A 19,889-nucleotide genomic window follows, 5' to 3' on the forward strand; every position below is an offset into this window, starting at 1 on the left:
TCAGAATTCTGAGAAAAAAGTCAGAATTCTGAGAATAAAGTCAGAATTCTGAGATTAAAGTCAGAATTCTTTTTTTTTTCCTGTGGCCCTAATCCTCTTCCGTAGAAAACAAAAGGTCATACAAAGACTTTTTGATGGATGTTGAGGACCTGGAGGAAGCAGGATCAGATGCAGAGGAGCATAGCACCAAGATGCTTCACCAGGTGCACTATTCTGGGGATTTTTGAATCATGTTTCTGCACAGAGTTGCAGTGCAGTGTATATTCCATTGCAGGGACGCTGTCTTTTTAACATCTTTGAATTTTAACTGTGCTACATTTTGTGTACTTTTCTGGGCAGTCATGGCTCAAGAGTTGGCAGTTTGCCTTGTAATCGGAAGGTTGCCAGTTTGAGCCCCGGCTCCAACAGTCTCGGTCGTCGTGTCCTTCCATGGGCAAGACACTTCACCCGTTGCCTATTGGTGGTGGTCAGAGGGCCCGATGGCGCCAGTGTCCGGTAGCCTCGCCTCTGTCAGTGCGCCCCAGGGCAGCTGTGGCTACAATATAGCTTGCCATCACCAGTGTGTGAATGGGTGGATGACTGAATGTAGTGTAAAGCGCTTTGGGGTCCATAGGGACTAAGTAAAGCGCTATACAAATACAGACCATTTACTTTTAGATTTTTAGACTAATTACAGTTTGGTAATTGTTGTTTCAGTTAGTGCCTGGGCCCAAGCCTAGATAAATGGGGGGGGGGGAGCAGAAAGGGCATTGGGTATAAAATCTTTGACAAATCAAACATACAGATCATCAATAATACTGACAGGACAGATCGGGTTAACAACAACCGCCTTCGGTGCTGTTTGCCAGCAGGGTTGTGGTGGAGACTGTGCCACTGTTGGCTGAAGGCAAGGGAAGAGGAAGGGCGAAGGAGTCTTCAGAGTCATCCATAGAAAAGGAAAGGCCTGAATGTGGAGGTGAGAGTAGGGTCTTTAAATGTAAGGAGCTTGACTGGTAAAAGGAGAGAATGCAAAGTAAGAGAGGCAAGGATGATATGGTTTGGATGTGCAGAAGAGGGATAGCAGATATACTGGACAAAGGATATTGAGAATAGAGCTGCCAGGCAGGAAGAACAGAGAAAGACCACAGGGAAGATCCATGGATGCAGTGCTAGAGACGGGGTGAGATGGTGCCAGATCATATATACTGTGGTGGTGACCCCTAAAAGAAGTGGTCGAAAAAAGTGTTTCGCCTCAGCTGTCTATAAAACCATAAAACACAAAGATTGTTGCAATCAATTTTATAATTCGGTTCTTGCTTTGTGATGACACTGGAGGAACGCAATTATATTTCCATCAATGTCAGCATCAGTTAGGTGCTGGCTAAATGTTAAGATAATGTGAAGAGGAAAAACAGGGCCGTTTATTTGAAGTAAGAAAGATTTCTTTGTGGTCCTGGTATAAAAGAGGGAATAAACAAATACAAATGCAGAATAAACAAATAAAAAAAACTTTGGCTATGGACAAAATTGATTAAACAATCATGTGTGTTGTTGCAGAATTTAACAATCATTGCACCCCAGTACCTTTAAACCACCGCTATGTTTGTTTTATAGTGTGAGTCATGCGTTATACTGATATTTCTAACGGGTTAAAAGTCATGTAAGTGCTTGTAATTTTTCCAGGAACAAAGTGGCTCCCTGAACAAGAACATACCACCTATTGGTAAGGCCTTAGCAGCTGTGTACATTACACTGTGATATGTTTGTTTCTGATGCAACTTTATTTGACATCTCTGTGTCTACAATGTCTAAGGTTGCAAAAGTAGGATATTTTATTTAACAAACGTTATTATTTATCAGAAATTCATTTATAGCATGTTAATGCACATAAAATCCTGATCATCACAGTATTTCATAAGGTGTTAAGAGTATAAAAATAACAAGGTGGAAATGTACACTTTTGGCTTAACCTGGGAATTATATGTTAATGCATTTGTTTATGATTCTTCTGTCCCCTAATTGCAGGTAGTAGTGGTATAGACCACAAACCTCATGGAGCAGACGTCTCAGGCTTCCTCCATGAATATCCAGTCTGTGTGTCACAGGACAGATGGACAGTGAGAGGAGAAGAGGTGATAAAACAGACACTAGGGCTGTGCGATATGACCAAAATCTCATATCCCGATATAAGAATTCTATCGTCCCGATAACGATATAAATCACAAAAATATAAAATTTTTGTAAATTCTGTGAATCTCGGGCAGCTCGACTTGCGGGAAGTGTTTCCAGCTGCTCGTCATGTAGCTGGGGTCGAGTGTTTTAACCGATGCATGAAACTATACATTTTTAGACATAAGTTGTAACAGCCGCCGTTTTCTTTGTGAGTATTTAGACTTAGAGACTTAGAGCTTTTTATTGTCATTGTGCAGTTTCTTGCACAGTGAAATTGGGTAGCTGAACCACAAAGGTGCTAAAGTAAGAAGAAGAGAAACCAATATACAACGTGCTGCGGGGAACAGCCTGTTCTAACGTTTGAGTCTAAGGTTTATTTTTTAGCATCTGCCGGCTCTTTTTTTACTTCTCATTCGTAAATATTTTGAAAAGTCTCAACAGGATCTTGAGCTTTATTGTGAAAGGTTTATGTGGAACATAAACAAGCGGACACGCGATGGTTTTACCGTCGTTGTTGCTAACGACAACGCATAAAAACAGGCGCTTGTCCGTCCTTAGTGTGGTTATATAAAATATAAGAGAAAGAGAGAACTTTAAGAAATTAATATAGCCACTACAGTGACCATTAAAACGATGAAAAAATATTGCCGTAAAGAGTTTATTTTTGCGACACCACGAAACAAACGATAGCGTAAAATGAAACGATAGACGTTTTTATATCGTTATCCGATATATATCGTTATATCGAACAGCCCTAACAGACACATCCAAATATTTTTCTTTTTACCCACCATGGTTAAATTTTTTTTTTTTTTCAAATCTTTATCTATCAAAACAAAAAACAGGACTTTATCCTTTTACTTCTAACCTTGTGGTTACTTCTTTCTTTGTAGCGTATCCAAGAAAACTTGTTGCATCCATGTTTTAATGCAGAGGGAAACATTAGTCTGGTAATGTTTTGTAATTTATGATTTATAGCCAAGTACTCTATATCTCCCAATCTCACATTTAATCATTACGTTTTGTATTCCTTTCGTTTTCTTTCAGAGGAGTCCAGGTCCCATGATGGAGTACTTGGTGTATCTTAATAGCCAGCATTATGGGGCAGATTGTCCCAGTAACGGACCTGCCAGCCCCTCTGTCTCTCCAGTAGGCAACTGGCCTCGTCACTCTACACCCATTCCTAGTTCACTGACAGCTATTTCTACTACTGTTAGCTCCACGATGACTAGCTTCATGACTGATTCATGTAGTCCCATTGGTTTTATATGTGGTGTCACTACTTCAGCCACAGACCCTCTAATGTCCACCCCCAAGAGTCTCTGCTGCTCTGACCAGGATCCTGCCAGTGCTGCAGCTTACCTTCACCTCCTGGGAGAATCGTTATCCCTGATTGGACACCATCTCCAGGAGACAGATGTGAGTAGATTCAATTAAAAAAAATCTTTTTATAAGACACTTAATGTCGTTTGTTCATCTCTCACATGTATTCTTCATCTTGCTTGTATAAATTCAGAAATAAGGGGTAATAGTGGTCCCAGAACCAGAACTACTTTATATCTTTGCTAATCAGAAGTAAACATAGAAGAGATTTTGATCTTAAACAGATACTGTGAAGACCTCGATAGTTGGAGTGTATCCCAAGATAGTTGGTGGGAGTTGAAACATTATACAGTCCTACAACGTGGTGCTTTCTTTATCTTTTTCTGTCTATATTCCAAACTGGTTCACAGAGGCCTGTTTTCACAAAGCGAGTTTAACATAGCCAAGCTATCTTTCCCTTATCTAGATTAACTTGTTTTAACATTGGCAATCAGGATAAACGGTCACATGAGGCTGGTTATCAACTTGTTACGCTAACCTAGGGTGAAAAATGTTGGCAGTCTCTAACCAGTCACTATTATAGATAAGTGTACTGTCAGCAGAGTGACTCATTTTACAAAGGAAGATGAAACAATAGTGTGCGAAAAAATATCAAGAGGTTAAACTGACTGAAAAGCAATAAAGCTGCTACAGACGAAGCTGTGTGTGTGTGTGTGTGTGTGTGTGTGTGTGTGTGTGTGTGTGTGTGTGTGTGTGTGTGTGTGTGTGTGTGTGTGTGTGTTTGGGGGGTGGTCATGTAGTATTAAAAGTTTGCTCATTACACGGTTTTATCAAGACTACTGGAAAGCATGCAACTTATTCATTGCACTATAGGGTGATACAGGGCTCTCTGTGCATCTCTGCAGAAAATGGTGTGCATGTCGAGTAGTTTGTCTCTACTCTTGGACTCTCTATTGTGTGCTATGGCTCCACTTACCGGCCTCACTATGCACATACCAGAGCTGAGGAGCTGCACACAACACACACTGGTAAGCATTGCTGCCAATTTATGGTGCATACACATCATATCCTTTACATGTTGTTATGTGTACATGCTTTCACCTTGGTGAAATTATTGTAGTGAACTTCCAGTATATTGTTTGTTAAAGGAAAAACACCTGCAGATTTATGCTTTACTTTGTTGACACAATGCCGCTGTTATGAATGAAACTTGTGGTATTGACAAAGTCCAATAACTGTAGCGGTACTTATCCTGTCAGTGTTTATTGTTCAGCATTGATTTATTTGTTGTTCCACTAATCAAAGCTGCTGTCAAAATGTACTGTTTGTACTATAATACCTATTCTAAACATCTCGAATTTGCACCTAACAAATGCCATTTAAGCCAAAGAGAAATATTTATCCAGGAGAGATTTAATCAAAAAAGGGAAAAACTCATTTCAAAAGGTTAAAAATAATACCAAGGAATAAAACGCAAATGTTTACAAACAACTGAAGCTACAGTGTAAACATCGTAACCCATTCCATAGGCTCAACAAAACTAAACAAGTTTGCGGTAATTTTATTGTTTTATTTGGACATGTGCTCCTAAATGCACTTTATTATTATATCGTTGCAATCAGCATTTTTGCTTCCTCTTTCCTTGATTTTCTTTCCTTTGTGAATGCTTTTCTTGTTTGTTTAAAGGCCTCCACCTTGGATAACATTGCGTATGTGATGCCTGGCCTGTGAGTAAAAGGAGACCCCTACTGGCTCTACACAGCAATGATAACCTGAAAAACATTTTTCTGGTAGTTGATACTTGAAAAGTAAGAGTTTTGTGTTATGAGAATTTGCCTGCACTTTGAACTTTGAAGTGAACTTTTTTCAGAAGGACATTTTTTTTGTTAATTACATATGTTAATTATGTTTAAAATGCAAATTAAATGCCTTGCATTAACTATTTGATTAGATAAGATTTTTGAACACTCTGCTTTTTAAATTAAATGAATAGTGATAGAGATGTCTTGTGTACTTGGAAAACATTAGAAGTAGTGGGTAATTCACAGTAGAGATCAGGCATCACATATTTACATTTGCCTGGTAACTCAATAATAAATGTACATGAATACCATCTTATGTTTTGTTTGTACAGAATGGGTATGTATAGTCAACTTAAATATTCTTACAAAATGTTCTTGATGAGATGAGAAAAAGCTGGTTTCTTGAACATGACTGTGGAATACACCAGGCACAAACACACGCACACACAGGTATGTACTGCCAACTTCCACATTTATTGAAGCTTTGAGTGTTGAGTTTTGACAGCTGACTCAGTCGTACAGTCTGACAGCTCACGAGCCCAGCTGATCTCCTTTCTGGCCGCCCCTCCCCGTCTCACTATAAACACAGCGGAGGGAGACCATCATCAGTACATAAACACCATCAGCTGTTCTTACCGGCCTCGCAGCGCCGCCCTGTTGAGCCTTCTGCTGCACTCCTCCCCTGCAGCTGCGCCCGGGGCCACGCCTCCGCCACACACCCCCACCGCCCGTTCGAGGCCGGGGAGCCGTCCGGCCGAGCCAACTCCCCCCCCCCCCGCGAGCGAGAGAGGAAATCGGCCACCGCCATCTGCGCCCCCGGCCTATGGATCACCTTGAACTTAAAGGGCTGCAACGCCAGATACCACCGGGTGATCCGGGCGTTGGCATCCTTCATGCGGTGGAGCCACTGCAGCGGGGCGTGGTCCGAACAGAGGGTGAATGAGCGTCCCAGGAGGTAATAGCGCAGGGAGCCGACCGCCCACCGGATGGCCAGGCACTCCTTCTCCACGGTGCTGTACCGGCGCTCGCGCTCCGCTAGCTTCCGGCTGATGTATAGGACAGGGCGGTCAGCCCCCCTCACCTGCTGGGACAAAACGGCTCCCAGCCCTCTGTCCGAGGCGTCAGTCTGCAGAACAAAAGGGAGGGAAAAGTTAGGAGTGTGAAGCAGCGGCTCCCCACAGAGAGCCTTTTTCACCTGCACAAACGCCGCCTGGCACGGCCCCGTCCACTGGACCAGATCCGGGGCACCCTTTCGAGTGAGATCGGTCAGGGGGCTGGTTAGCTGCGCAAACCCCGGCACAAAGCGACGATAGTAACCCGCCAACCCCAAGAACCGTCTCACCTCCTTTTTCGTCCTGGGGCGCGGGCAGGATGCGATAGCCGCCGTCTTCTCCACCTGTGGACGCACCTGCCCGCCCCCCAGGTGGTACCCCAGATACTGCACCTCCCTCCGTCCAACCGCGCACTTCTTCGGATTGGCCGTGAGCCCCGCCCCCCTCAGGGACTCCAGGACCGAGGCCACCCGCAGCACATGCTCCGCCCAGGTGTCGCTGTGGATGATCACGTCATCCAGGTAGGCGGCAGCATACGCTGCGTGCGGACGCAGTACCCGGTCCATGAGACGCTGGAAAGTGGCCGGGGCCCCGAACAGGCCGAACGGAAGTGTCACGAACTGGTACAAACCGTACGGAGTGGAGAAGGCCGTTTTCTCCCTGGCCTCGGCAGACAAGGGAATCTGCCAATAGCCCTTGGTTAAGTCCAGTGTCGTGAAAAAGCGGGCCGTGCCTAACCGGTCCAGGAGCTCGTCGACCCGAGGCATGGGGTAGGCATCAAAGCGTGACACTTCGTTCACCCTGCGATAGTCGACACAGAACCGTATAGACCCATCCTTCTTCGCCACCAGAACGATGGGGCTACACCAGGCGCTGTGCGACTCTTCTATTACTCCCATCCTCAGCATTTCCGCCAATTCCCTCTGCACGATTTTTCGCTTGTGCTCCGGGAGCCTGTAGGGCCGTGAACGCACCGTCACGCCAGGCTGCGTCACGAAATGGTGCTCGATGAGGGACGTCCGGCCGGGCAGGGGGGAGAACACGTCCGCAAAACGCTGTTGCAACGCGACAACATCCGCTCTCTGGGCCTGTGTGAGATGGTCATCACAAGGGAGGGAGGCGGGAATGATAGAATTTGGCACCTCAGGCCCCAACTCATCTCTCTCCTTCACCAAGCTCACCAGAGAAGCGGTTTCAACCTCTCGCCACAGTTTGAGGAGATTGAGGTGATAAATCTGCGTGGCTCCTCCCCTGTCCGACCGAGCGACCTCATAGTCCACGTCCCCGACTCGCCGTGTGACCACAAAGGGTCCTTGCCACTTGGCGAGCAACTTCGAGCTGGAAGTAGGGAGTAACACAAGCACTTTATCTCCCGGTGAGAATTGCCTGAGCCTAGCCCCTCTGTCATACAGGCGTTGCTGACGCTGCTGAGCCTGGAGCAAATTCTCCCGTGACAACCTCCCCAAAGTGTGGAGTTTTGCTCTCAGGTCCAACACGTACTGAATCTCATTTTTGGCGGGGCTCGGACCGTCCTCCCAGCTTTCTTTAATCAGGTCGAGCACCCCACGTGGCCTCCTGCCGAACAGCAGTTCAAAGGGAGAAAATCCCGTGGAGGCCTGGGGCACCTCCCGCACTGCGAATAACAGAGGGTCTAGCCAGTGATCCCAATTGCGTTCATCCTCGTTAATGAACTTCCGAATCATGGACTTTAAAGTCTTATTCAGCCGCTCCACCAGCCCGTCAGTCTGAGGGTGGTAGACGCTGGTCCGAATAGATTTAATGCCCAGTAATTCGTACAGTTCCCGCAGTGTACGAGACATAAACGACGTGCCCTGGTCAGTCAGTATCTCTTTCGGGATTCCGACTCGGGAGATGACCTGAAACAGTGCCTGCGCCACACTCTTTGCAGAGATGGTGCGCAGCGGAACTGCTTCCGGGTACCGCGTTGCGTAATCCACCAGGACTAACACAAAGCGGTAGCCGCGTGCACTCCGGTGAAACGGCCCGATGAGGTCCATGCCGATACGCTCAAACGGGACCTCAATGAGGGGGAGAGGGCGCAGAGGCGCTTTCGGTATGGCCGGCTGGTTAACAAGTTGGCAGTCCGGGCAGGACGCGCACCAGCGGCGCACATCCGCTCGGATGCCCGGCCAATAAAATCGGGCCGTTATTCGCTCCAGAGTTTTCTCGTAGCCCATATGCCCTGCCATGGGGTTATAGTGGGCCGCCTGGAAAAGCGTTTCCCGGCGGCCCTGCGGCACCAACAACTGGGTGTGTGTTTCCTCGGTCTGAGTGTCACGACTCACTCGATATAACCGGTCGTTTAATAAGACGAAACGCGGGTAGGTCTGCGCGGCCTCAGGGCGCACCACGTGACCATCAATAGCCATCACTTGGTCAAAGGCTGAGCGTAGGGTGCCGTCACGAGACTGCTCCAGTGGGAAATCACCCATGGGGGACACTTCCGGGGCCGGCGGGACGTCCCGTGAGGGACCCGCCGGCTCCTCCCCCCCGGAGTCGGTGTCGGACGACCCCCGCTGAATGCCGCGCACACGCTACACCCCGCTTCCGGTCGTGATCGCACCCCCGCGTACTGCCCCAGTAGCTGATGAAACCCTGGCCAATTGGTACCCAGAATCAGGGGGTGCGACAGGCGCGGGCTAACCACCGCCGTTACTCTATGCATTTTGCCCTTATACTTTAATAACAGCGGCACTATGGGATACCTGTGAACATCACCATGCACACACCTCACCTCCACCCATTCTGCCTCCAGCAATGCCCCGGGGCGAACCAAGCTTTGGTGTACGAGGGTCTGCGTGCAGCCCGTGTCCACCAACGCCTGGCGTATACCCCCTCGAGTCCTTACCGGAATACTGTATGTCCCTCCTGGACCGGGGGAGGGTGCTGGGGCGCCAGCAACGCGGAACACCTGCCCCACTTCCATAAGCGGACAATCCCTCCTCAGGTGCCCCGGCTGCCCGCACTTCCAACACTCCGGCCCCGGCGTCTGTGCTGCTCTCCGTGGCTCGGGGGCGGCTCCACTTGGCTCGGCTCCCCTGGACGGCACCAACGCCGCGAAAGGGTTAGTGGGGCTCAGCGCCGGCAGCCGCTCGGCCTGCCCTGGTGCCGGCACACGGCGCCTCGGGGCCGGCACTGGGGCCTGTTTGTTCGGCCTCCGTCCGGCGTCCCCGGGTTCCCCTGCTCCAGCGGCAAGGTGGTCCTCCGCCAGCGTCACCGCTACCTCCAAGCTTGCGGGCCGGTGGCACCGGACCCATCTCGCCGTCTCCGCTGGCAATCCCTCCGTGAACTGCTCCAGCACCACCTTGTCCACCAGCTTCGTCTCGCCCTCCGATGCCCCCGGTTGCAGCCAGCGCACCGCCGCGTCGCGCAGCTGCCGGGCCCAGGCGAATGGTCGGTCCGTTGTAGCCAGCCGACAGGCCCGGAACCGCCGGCGATGGTCTTCGGCGGTGAGCCCCAGCCTGTCCACCACCGCCCGGCTCACGTCCGGGAAGCTGCTCCTCGACGCCGGAGGCAGACTCAGGGCCGCTGTTTGTGCCTCCCCAGATAGCAGGGGGAGCAGCCGCGGAGCCCACTCCTCCCGCGGCCATTGGCAAGCCTCCGCCGTGGCACGGAAGGTCTCCAAAAAAACTTGTGGGTCGTCCCCGTCCCCCATCCGGGGCACCGCCACCGACAGTGGCGAGGGCTTCGGCGTGGCAGCGGCCCCGACCAGCCGTTCCAGAATTTGCGTCTGTCGGTCCGTCTGCTCCTGCAGCGCGGCCAGGTGGGCACGCTGGTCGGCCGCCTGATCCCGGCTCATCGTCGCCATCTCCGCTAGCATCTGCGCCAAGAATTGCAGAGGCTGGGCGGGTGGCGCGGCCTGTGGGTCGGACATTCCCCCACCGGCACTTTCCTGGGTTTCGGCACCACTTGTGGAATACACCAGGCACAAACACACGCACACACAGGTATGTACTGCCAACTTCCACATTTATTGAAGCTTTGAGTGTTGAGTTTTGACAGCTGACTCAGTCGTACAGTCTGACAGCTCACGAGCCCAGCTGATCTCCTTTCTGGCCGCCCCTCCCCGTCTCACTATAAACACAGCGGAGGGAGACCATCATCAGTACATAAACACCATCAGCTGTTCTTACCGGCCTCGCAGCGCCGCCCTGTTGAGCCTTCTGCTGCACTCCTCCCCTGCAGCTGCGCCCGGGGCCACGCCTCCGCCACAATGACAATGAATTCATTGTACTCGGATGTCATCCACAGTCACCAGGTCAGTAGTCAATTCAGTAGCCACATCCTGGATGTGCAGCCAACAAATCTGCAGCAGCTGTACAATGCCATCATATCAATATCGACCAGAAACTATGAGAAATATTTCCAGCAACTTGTTGACACTTTGCCATGCAGAACCAAGGCAAGGGGATCCAGCCAAGTACTAGCAAGTGGGAATACAAGAAAATATTTGAGGATGAAGCTGTGGGGATGTGTGCAAATCTGTAAATATTACCCAGCTACTTTAATCACAGCCATGAATATATGCTGAAAGAGCAATTTTCTTGTTTTGCAAATTACTGAAAACAGGTTAACATTTGAATCCTTAATGACTAAGTGTTAGTGACATTAATCAAGAGGTCTGTTTGTAATTACTTTGATGTTGAAATGAAACTTAACAGCTCTTACTCATATGGAAGGCCATGAAGACTTGAAGTTTTATGCTTCATGATTCCGTAGGAAGAAAAGTTATTTTATTATTTTATTTTAAATTTTCCATTCGTGTAACACACAAAAGAAGCAGAATAATGTTCCTCTTGCATTTATTCTGTCTTTACATTGTAACTTTGTTTGTCTGTGACAAGCCTTCATGCTTTCATTTCTTTCTGGTTATGACAGCAACATATTTACAGACCTGGTTGACCAGGTAATATCCTTAGCAACTGCAAACCATGAAGGACACCTCCTTTAACAGATCTCTATGAGTTTTGACATATCATAGGTGTGGTAGTTAAAACTATCTTGGAACGATTCCCAGTGGCAGCTGGTTATACTGCCTCCACCCCAGGTTGGAATGCTTAGCAACCTACAAACTGAGAAACCTGTTGTATCAAAAACTATATTTACGAGTGCGCTCATGTATGAATGTGTTTAAATTTGGGAGTGGCTCAGGCGAGACACCTCATCTGAGCAGACAGCTTTTGCCAGTCGACTGGGAACTAGCATGTACTGAAGTTGTCTGCGTGAGAAATATAACCCAGTGCCAACCAAAAAAACTCAGTATTGACACAAGACAACACATGAATGCAACTTTGTAGACCTTAAACTCTTGAGTAAGTATTCGTCTTGTTGCTTAAATTGTTGTTGTAAGATTGTCTTGGTGTAAGAGACTTAATTGTTAAATTAGTTAATGTTATGCACTTGTTGATTAATTGCAATCATATTACGTTTCTTAGTTGTATTACTTTAATTACTGAAATTACATTGAAATTACTACATTGTTGATATATAATGTGTCATATTTGAGGAAATAGGTTGTTCGGTTAGCTCAAACTACATCCAGAAACTCAAACTATTTATTACAGTTTCAGCAATAGATTCACGCCTAATTTAGAATTTGTGCCAAAGCAAGTATACTTATGAAGTACAGCACTATTTGAAATGCTTCATCAACTCTCGTTGCTGTTTGTTCAGTATGGATTTGGTTTGTACCCTTTTGCATATATGAGTCCAGGCAGAATGTTGTTTGACAGGAATGGCAAGGTGTGGTATCAAACACTGAGATGAAATTGATGTGACCCACAATCATTTCCAGTGAAACTACCAGTGAATTACTTTAGTTTTTGTTCATTCATGCACAACAAGGAACTGTAGGTATCCTGTGTGCAGAGAGACTCGTGTGGGAATAGAGGAGAAAGATTTCAAGTTAAGTTTAAGATGGCATTTTATCCGTTTCTGTTAAGATTGTATGATTACTTGATGCTTAAAATAGTAACTTGACTGATAAAATCTGCCTAGCTGAACCTGCTCAGCTGATCCAGTTGTCTGTTTTCCAGGTTTATTTGCATGTAAAGTTATGTGTGAGTTTGTCTAGGCAAAACCTAACAATAAAACCTAGTATTAAAAGACAGCTTTTATTTTGGTTGGTTGGTGTAGCTTCCTACAAATAACACAGGTGATATACTGTCCTCAATTTCTCTCTCTTTTGTTTTTTTGGACTCCTTCCTGTTTCCTTTATTCATGTCAGGGATGGGTGAACACTACAGAGAAAGCTACTATGGATCCTCGTCCTCAGACCTGAGATTGCTTCTTTTGGGGAATATCGGATGTGGAAAGACAGCATTAGCGGACACTATCCTGGCCCAGCTTTCCCCCATTTCTCCCGGTGCCTCCAGGAGCTGCCAGCTACGGCAGGGCTTCATTGAAGGCAGGAATGTGACCCTGGTGGAGGCACCGAGATGGTACTGGAGTGGTGGCAAGATGGAGGACGGTGTCAAAAAGGAGACACAGCGAGCAATGACTCTGGTACCACCAGGCCCACATGCTATTTTGCTGCTGGTGCCTGTTAATCAATTCACAGAGGTTAGTCTTGGCTTGCCCGTTAGTGATGTCATCTGTTGCTCAACTTTGTTGAAGTTGCAGTCTGTAATGTGTACTCAATAAAAAAATGTCTATCTATCAAACTAGTGGAAAAAAATGTGTTCCAAATATACAAGTTACAGATGTTCTGAAACATCTCCATAACAAGCAGTAACCAGTTTAGATCCATTTTTCCTCTTTGCCTTTTCCCCACGCAGGTGGAGACACGTGTGCCTGCAGAGTTGGAGGAACTGTTTGGACAGGAGGTGCTGGACCACACCATGGTCATGCTGACCTGTGGGGACTACTTGATGGGAAAAACAGTGGAGGTATGAGAGGTGTTCACCTACCCTCTCTTTAAGCTGATCTTTATAAAGCAGGAAAGTCACTTAGTACCACTATAAAACGGCATAGTTTCACCTATTAACTTACGACCTGGCCCCTTATTTATAAATAAATGTTATCTCGTGTTGGGTTTTGTAAATATGCTGTCAGTAATATTTTAGGTGGTTATCTTATTCTTGGAGTATAACATATAGGAGTGATGCAAATCATTGCAGGTATAAATTCACACAAGCTGCATTGTTTTCTCACAGGAGTACCTGCAGAAAGAGCACCCAGGCCTGAGGCAGGTAATTGAGGGTTGCGGAGGACGGTACCATGTCATCAATAATCGTCAGCGACAGGACAGGGACCAGGTCCGTGAGCTGCTGGAAAAGGTATGAAGTAGGAGTGAAAAACAGTTATCAAAAAGCAACATTCCTCAAAGGGTTTGTCTGATTCAGTAAAAGTGTGAGCGTTCGTGCCCTCACACATTTTATCATTTGGATGAGACTTCCTCATTGCTTAAGTGCATTGAATTTTTTAAATACTCTATAGGTTGGAGCTTTTTGTTTTAATGGTTTCTTTAAGACTACTGAGCAAGTACGCATGCATGCATGCTGTTTTTCCAGGAACGCCTAGTTTCACATCACACCCTGTTGTAGTCTGGACTGGTTTGAATATTAGCGACGATTGTGATTGTTTTCTAACTGTGACTCACAAAACAGAGTTAAAGTTCCTGCAATAAGTTACTATTGTTTGTTTATTTATCTACAGGTGGACAATATGGCGCGGAAAAACGGGTTATACTACATGAAAACAGTCCAGGATAGAGAGCTGGAAAAACGGGTGAAAGAAAAAAAGGAGCAACTTATGGAAAGTTTCAGGGCTCAAAAGGAAGAGAAGAAAAAGACCCACACATCATCTTATACCCCAAACACAGAAAGTCAAGAGGAAGAGTACTTCAATGCCATTTCAAGAGAGAGAAGGAGGAGACAGGAAGAAAAGGAGGGAATGGTGGAAGGAGTTAAGGTGAGCCAGGTGTCCAATGAGTATGTCAGTGCCATATCAACAGAATCAAGGAGGAGAAGAGAAGAAATGGAGGAAATGGTGGAAGGAGTTAAGGTGAGCCAGGTCTCCAGTAGCCTTTATTCAACTCCAGCTCTAGAGCGACAGCCATCCTCCGAGCTCTGTGATACCGGGGAGTTAAAAAGGATACCCAGTTTCAAACTGAATCGAGGTAAATGCCACTAACCGTGTGCTGTCCTCCATTATTGTACCCTGATTCATTCTTTTAGAAGAGTTAAAAAAAAAAAAGACAAAAGTGAGCAAAACTTGCTTTTTCCCCACTAGATGGAGCTATACTCTCCCAAATGTCAGAGGATAAATCAACTCAAAAAGTGATCTCTACTTGTAAGTCAAAGGACTTCACTCTCTCATATGTCACTATCAGCACTTCACTTCTTAATACGTCACTGACTCTGATTTTTACCTGATGGTTTCAGTTCACCACAGAATTAACAGCTTTGAAGAGAGATCACCCGAGGATTCGCCTACCACTACTCCTCTTTCGCCAGTCTTCTCCTCTTCCTTCCCCTCCTCACCAACTTTTGCTGCCTCTCCTTCCTTGATCTCCTCATCCAGCTCAACCCCTTCTTCCCCCTCATTGTCCTCATCCTCATCTTCTCCGGAGCTTCGTCTGGTGTTGCTTGGAAGATCTGGATCAGGGAAGAGTGCAGCTGGCAATGAAATACTGGGGCAGGAAGCCTTTGAGTCACGTCCAGACAGCCTCATAGCAATCACACAATGGTGTGAGAAAAAGAAGGCATTGGTTAAAGGAAGAAGGGTTAGTGTTTTGTTTTTGTTTTTAAGTTACTAAGATGTCTTTTTTTTTCTATTTATCTCAACATACACCCATTACAATATCTCAAAGAATAAAGTGTTTCATACTCTCTTCTTGTTTTGTTGCTTTTGATAATAGCTCTTTACATTTTTGCATGCATTTTCTCTGTCACCTGCAGGTGGCAGTGGTGGATACTCCAGACTGGTTCAATTCAGAGCGCACTCCAGATGAGGTGCGAGCTCAGATCTCCTCCTGTGTGGCTCTGTCCAGTCCCGGCCCGCATGTCTTCCTCTTTTGTGTTCCCTTAGACCAGCCTGCAAAGACCGAGCTGCAGGCTCTTGCGTCACTAGAGGCTGTTTTTGGGCCTGAAGCAGTCTGGAGACACACTTTGGTCCTCTTTACTTATGCTGATTGTCTCAGGGCAAGTGGGAAGGCCAAAAATAAGAACATTGAGGCATACATTGCTGGTCAGCGAGGAGATTTGTTAAAGATTGTGGAGAAATGTGGGGACAGATTTCATGTTTTGGAGACAGAAAGAGGTGGGGGAGAGAAGAGCAATGTTGCCGACCTGCTAGAAAAGGTGGAGCAGACAGTGAAGGAGGCCGGGGGGCAGTATTATTCTTGTCCTGCTTTTCAGGAGGCCGAGAACAGAGTGAGGCAGAAACAGCAAGAGATGGCAAGAGAGAAACGAGGCGAAAACCTAGCAAGAGTAGAGGATGTTGGCCCACTCAGCTCTGAAAGGCGAAAGCTTTATCCTTACATGCAGTCTGTTTCTGAAGTAGACGAGGAAGTGACGGAAGATGATATTGAGAAAACAAGGGATGAGGCCGAGATGAGTGTAAGTACTACAAATATTGAGAGTCTTCCTCCAATTACACTTTCGACCATATCCCCTTCACTACTTAGTTCCATAATGGAGAAGATGAGCACGGGTGCAAAGAATTTACCCAAGCTGTTGGCAGATAGCTCTGTGTGGGTTGGAGAGGGAGCACAGAGGATGAAAGATAGTGGAATGTGGGAAAAAGTTGGCACTAGTGCACAAAGTGTCCAAAAGATGGTGGTTGATAGTTCTGTGTGGGAGAAGGTAGGAGTTACTGCAGGAAATCTCTCCAAAGCAGTAGGAAATAAAGTTCCCAAGGTAGTGGTAGATGGTTCTGCATGGGTGGGATCTGGAGCAAAAGCAGCGGCTGCAAGTCCAATGTGGGAAAAAGTGGGTTCAGGGGCCAAAGTCATGGCAGAGAGTTCCATGCGTGTCGGGGCTGGAATTGGAGCTGGGGCAAAGAATTTGGCACAGAGTCCCGTGTGGGGAAAAGTAGGCTCTGGAGCCAAGGCAGGGGCCAAAATGGTGGCTGAGAGTTCAGTGTGGGAGAAAATTGGAAATACAGCTAAACAGGTGCCCAAAGTAGTCATTGGCGGGGCACTGCTGGGTCTGGTGCTCGGTGTGCTTTTGGGCGGTGTGATTGGCGGAGCTGTTGGGGCAGCTGCTGGATCTGCAGTAACAGAGGTGGGCAGGCGAAAACTCAGCAAGAGAAGCACAACAGAGAAGACAGAAGACGCTGCAAGAAACGTTGACAGAACAGTAAACAAGAACATCGACGCAGTGAGAAAACGGGGAGAGAATTTTTTGAAAACTGAATGAAGGACTGACAGATGTTTGTATATAAAATGTATAGCAAATGTAAAAGTGCTTTTTTTTTTTTTTTTTTTTTCTTGTGAAATAATATTTTCAGCTTTTTGACTGTTGTGTAATTTTTGAGGCATAAAATACTTTAAAATGAATTTGATTTGAGACGATTATAACTTCAGTTTATCGCTACATGTTTTATTGAGACACTCGATAAGTACAGACGAGTGTGACATTTATTAATAGATGAATTACACATATTGATATTGAAGCAATAATATATAAATGAAAATACTTTTCTGAATGTTGATACATGTTTGCAAGACATCAAAATATGCAAAGGAATGATAAAACGTATGACTATTTTTGATAATGTCAAAGGCAGTGATTTAACAAAACGAGTAAAAAGAATATTAAAATCTGTATATTGATGGAAATTCTGTAAATTATACCCTGAATTGGTCACAGTGTTTTTTGATTAAAAGTTGTCATCAGAAAGTCATTGCATTTTTGTGTGTTTTTGGTGCTGAACCACAGAGCATGAAAAATTCTTTACGAACATTTTTGATTTAACAACAATAGACAGTCTTTCACTTTTTAACCTTTATATACTGAAGTTGGTTTCACGTTTATGAAATCTTTGACAGTATTTTCAGCAAGCGAAACCTGCTTCATGACTACAAACATTATGACATTACTTCTCACATTCAGGTTTAGGCCGTAATGAATGTGTCAAATTCAGTTCAGTAAGAGATTTTGCATTTGTAATTATTTATTATAGCATCAGAGTATAGTTACTTTGCATCTAGCTTGAGTTCATCCTGCTGATTTTATAAATTGAGAAGTGATATTTTTCTCCCTGTAGCCTACAGGTGGATGCTGGGGGTGGAGAGTTTGAAAAAACAGGCAGCTATGCAGAAGAGCAGAGGTATTGACCGTAAAATGATTTTACCTGTGTAAGACTTAACACAGATCAAATTGTATGCTAGAACTATGAACCCTATTCCAAAAAAGGGACAGAGTTTAAGATTAAAATGAAAAAAAAAAAAAAAAGTTTGGAAATGTTAAACTAAATTTATTCACAACAGAAGGCAGAGCACAAATGGTTAAACTGCAATGTCCAAGTCCTATCTTGTATATAAATTTAGCTTCTCAGCAGTCATGTGTCTTCTTTGTCATATTTTTTGTTTCATTATGTGCCAAATGTGTTTGTGAAAGCACCCAGCCTCTCCTAGTAAATCATGCTGTTGTAACAGATGCTGTATGCATCTATTGCAGCTTGTTGAAATATGCGATGGCTTCCCTGGAAAAAAGATGTCATCTGCATGGAAGCATATATTGTTCTAAAAGCCACGTATACCTTTTAGAAATCAGCCATTTCCGTGCACACTAATGCAACCCCATACCATCAGAGATCCGGGCTGTTGAACTGAGGCCTGATAACAAGCCAGATGGTTCCTCTCCTCTTTGGTCTTGAGGATGCAGCATCCTCAAAAAGAATTTAAAAATAAGATTTGTGTAACCACAGATCAGTTTTCCACTTTGCCTCAGTTTATTTTCAATGAGCTTTGGCCCAGAGAAGATGGCAGTGTTTCTAGATCATGTTCGCATATGTCTCCTCCTTTGCATGATTTAGCTCTAAGCTGCATTGTGGATGGCACAGTGAACTGCGCTCAAAGACGATGGTGTCTCTTCTTGAGCCCATGACAGAGTCATGCCTGTATTTAATGCAGTGCTGCCTGAGAGCCCAAATGTCATGGACATCTAATATTAATTGTTGGCCTTGACAGAGATTTCTCCAGATTCTTAGACTCGTTTGATTCCATGTAGCGTAGATGATCCAAAGTCAAATTTATGTTGATGAACATTTTTCTGAAATTGTTGTTTGTAGATGCAGTTTTTTGCTGATTAGTAAACATGAGCCCATCTTTGCTTCTGAGAAACTCTGAGAAACAGATGGTGTTTTTATACACATTCATGTAACTGTCCTATTTTCAGTGTTCCTCCAGCAGTGTCTTTTTAGGAATGCTTAATTTTCCAGCCTTTTGTGGCCCCATCCCAGCTTTTTCGGATGTGTTGTGGAGATTAAAATAAGATAATATTTTTCTCAAAATAGTAAAATCTCAGTTTTTTTGATCTGTTTTCTGTTCTCTTGTGAATATGTGTTTATGACATTTGCAAATCACTATTTTTTTTGGTTTACATTTTACGCCACATCCCCAAATCTTTTGGAATTGTGTTTATAGTTTGCAGAATTCACTCCGTTTATTGGATTTATTTACGTAAGTGGGTGTGCTTCTGGTCGTAAGAGGGACACAACTGAGGGTGGGAGGAGGAGGTAGGGTGGAGGCACTGGCATTATCTCTAAGTCCCAGGCTGGCTAGCATCACCCTGCGCGGCCTCCTGTATCAGAAGTCGAGAAGGTTGACATCCCAGGAGTTTGAATTACAATTTTGAGGGTTTATTTCCTGAACTGTACTGTGCAGCCATAAAAATATTTTTGAATAAATAACAGTAGTAACAATAGTAATAATACATTTCAACAGTTTGCTTTTTTATCGGGACAAGCTTACAAGATAAAACGGGTTAATGTCTAACCCATAAATCATATATTGTTAAACAACTCAAATAAATCTAGTGTGTTATCCAAAAAATCTTTGAATAATTCAATTTGTACAACTGCAAAGTGACACACTATCTTTAATTTGCATGACCCCTGCTTCACTCTGTAATCCTCTCTGAGGTTTTAGAGTGAAGCAGGGAGGAGAAGGCCCAGCTTAGCACAGCCGAGTGGGCAGATGCAGTCACAGCAATGTTGTGAAAGCAGTTCTTCCTGTTGTATGATCCTGAAACCAAGTGTGCAGGGCTTCCCAGGGCACCCTGGTGGCTGTTTTCTCTTTCTTTTCCTCCTCCTATCTTCCCTTCTTCTATGCAGCGGTTGCTACCCCACACATCCAAACACCCATCAAACATGGTACAGTCACACCGCCACCACCCAACCTCCAGGAAACTCGTTGGCCGTAAATGAGACAGGACTAACTGTAAGCGTTTCCTGGCCAATTGATAGACAGACACCCGCACCACGGCAACAGCTGCAAGCCCCTTCCCTCCCGAACACTTTTCACTTTCCTCCACCATTCTGAACCCCATCTTCAACCGCATCCCACATCCACCCTGACTTTCCGCAAACGCAA

General features: G+C 45.5%; 1 protein-coding gene across 4 annotated transcripts; it reads left to right on the forward strand.

Moving 5' to 3' along the window:
• Positions 1-109: 109 nt before the first annotated feature.
• On the forward strand, positions 110-17,197 carry LOC309707784 (GTPase IMAP family member 8). 4 transcript variants are annotated; one of them, XM_082535308.1, is made up of 14 exons: positions 110-203; positions 852-955; positions 1,663-1,702; positions 2,005-2,111; positions 3,045-3,101; positions 3,199-3,570; positions 4,380-4,502; positions 12,576-12,910; positions 13,126-13,236; positions 13,504-13,626; positions 14,006-14,468; positions 14,582-14,641; positions 14,734-15,074; positions 15,250-17,197. In XM_082535308.1, the coding sequence occupies exons 8-14, from the start codon at positions 12,578-12,580 to the stop codon at positions 16,708-16,710; spliced, it is 2,892 nt and encodes a 963-aa protein (XP_082391434.1). In that variant the 5' UTR covers positions 110-203; positions 852-955; positions 1,663-1,702; positions 2,005-2,111; positions 3,045-3,101; positions 3,199-3,570; positions 4,380-4,502; positions 12,576-12,577; the 3' UTR covers positions 16,711-17,197. The 4 variants fall into 4 exon arrangements, with proteins under 4 accessions (XP_082391434.1, XP_082391435.1, XP_082391433.1 ...); XM_082535309.1 differs by lacking the exon at positions 852-955 and having other exon boundaries at positions 3,199-3,300; positions 3,440-3,570; XM_082535307.1 differs by lacking the exon at positions 852-955.
• The last annotated feature ends 2,692 nt before the right edge of the window (positions 17,198-19,889 follow it).

The sequence above is a fragment of the Aulonocara stuartgranti genome, assembly GCF_965226115.1.
Source record: "Aulonocara stuartgranti genome assembly, chromosome: 6".
In the NCBI taxonomy this organism is placed as follows: Eukaryota; Metazoa; Chordata; class Actinopteri; order Cichliformes; family Cichlidae; genus Aulonocara; species Aulonocara stuartgranti.

Excerpts from the sequence above, each read along its gene's own strand:
- LOC309707784 (XM_082535308.1), top strand. The coding sequence starts at position 12,578 with ATGGGTGAACACTACAGAGAAAGCTACTATGGATCCTCGTCCTCAGAC. Across the intron at positions 12,911-13,125 it reads CTGTTAATCAATTCACAGAG|GTGGAGACACGTGTGCCTGC; the intron begins GTTAGTCTTGGC and ends TTCCCCACGCAG. Across the intron at positions 14,642-14,733 it reads TCAAAAAGTGATCTCTACTT|TTCACCACAGAATTAACAGC; the intron begins GTAAGTCAAAGG and ends TGATGGTTTCAG.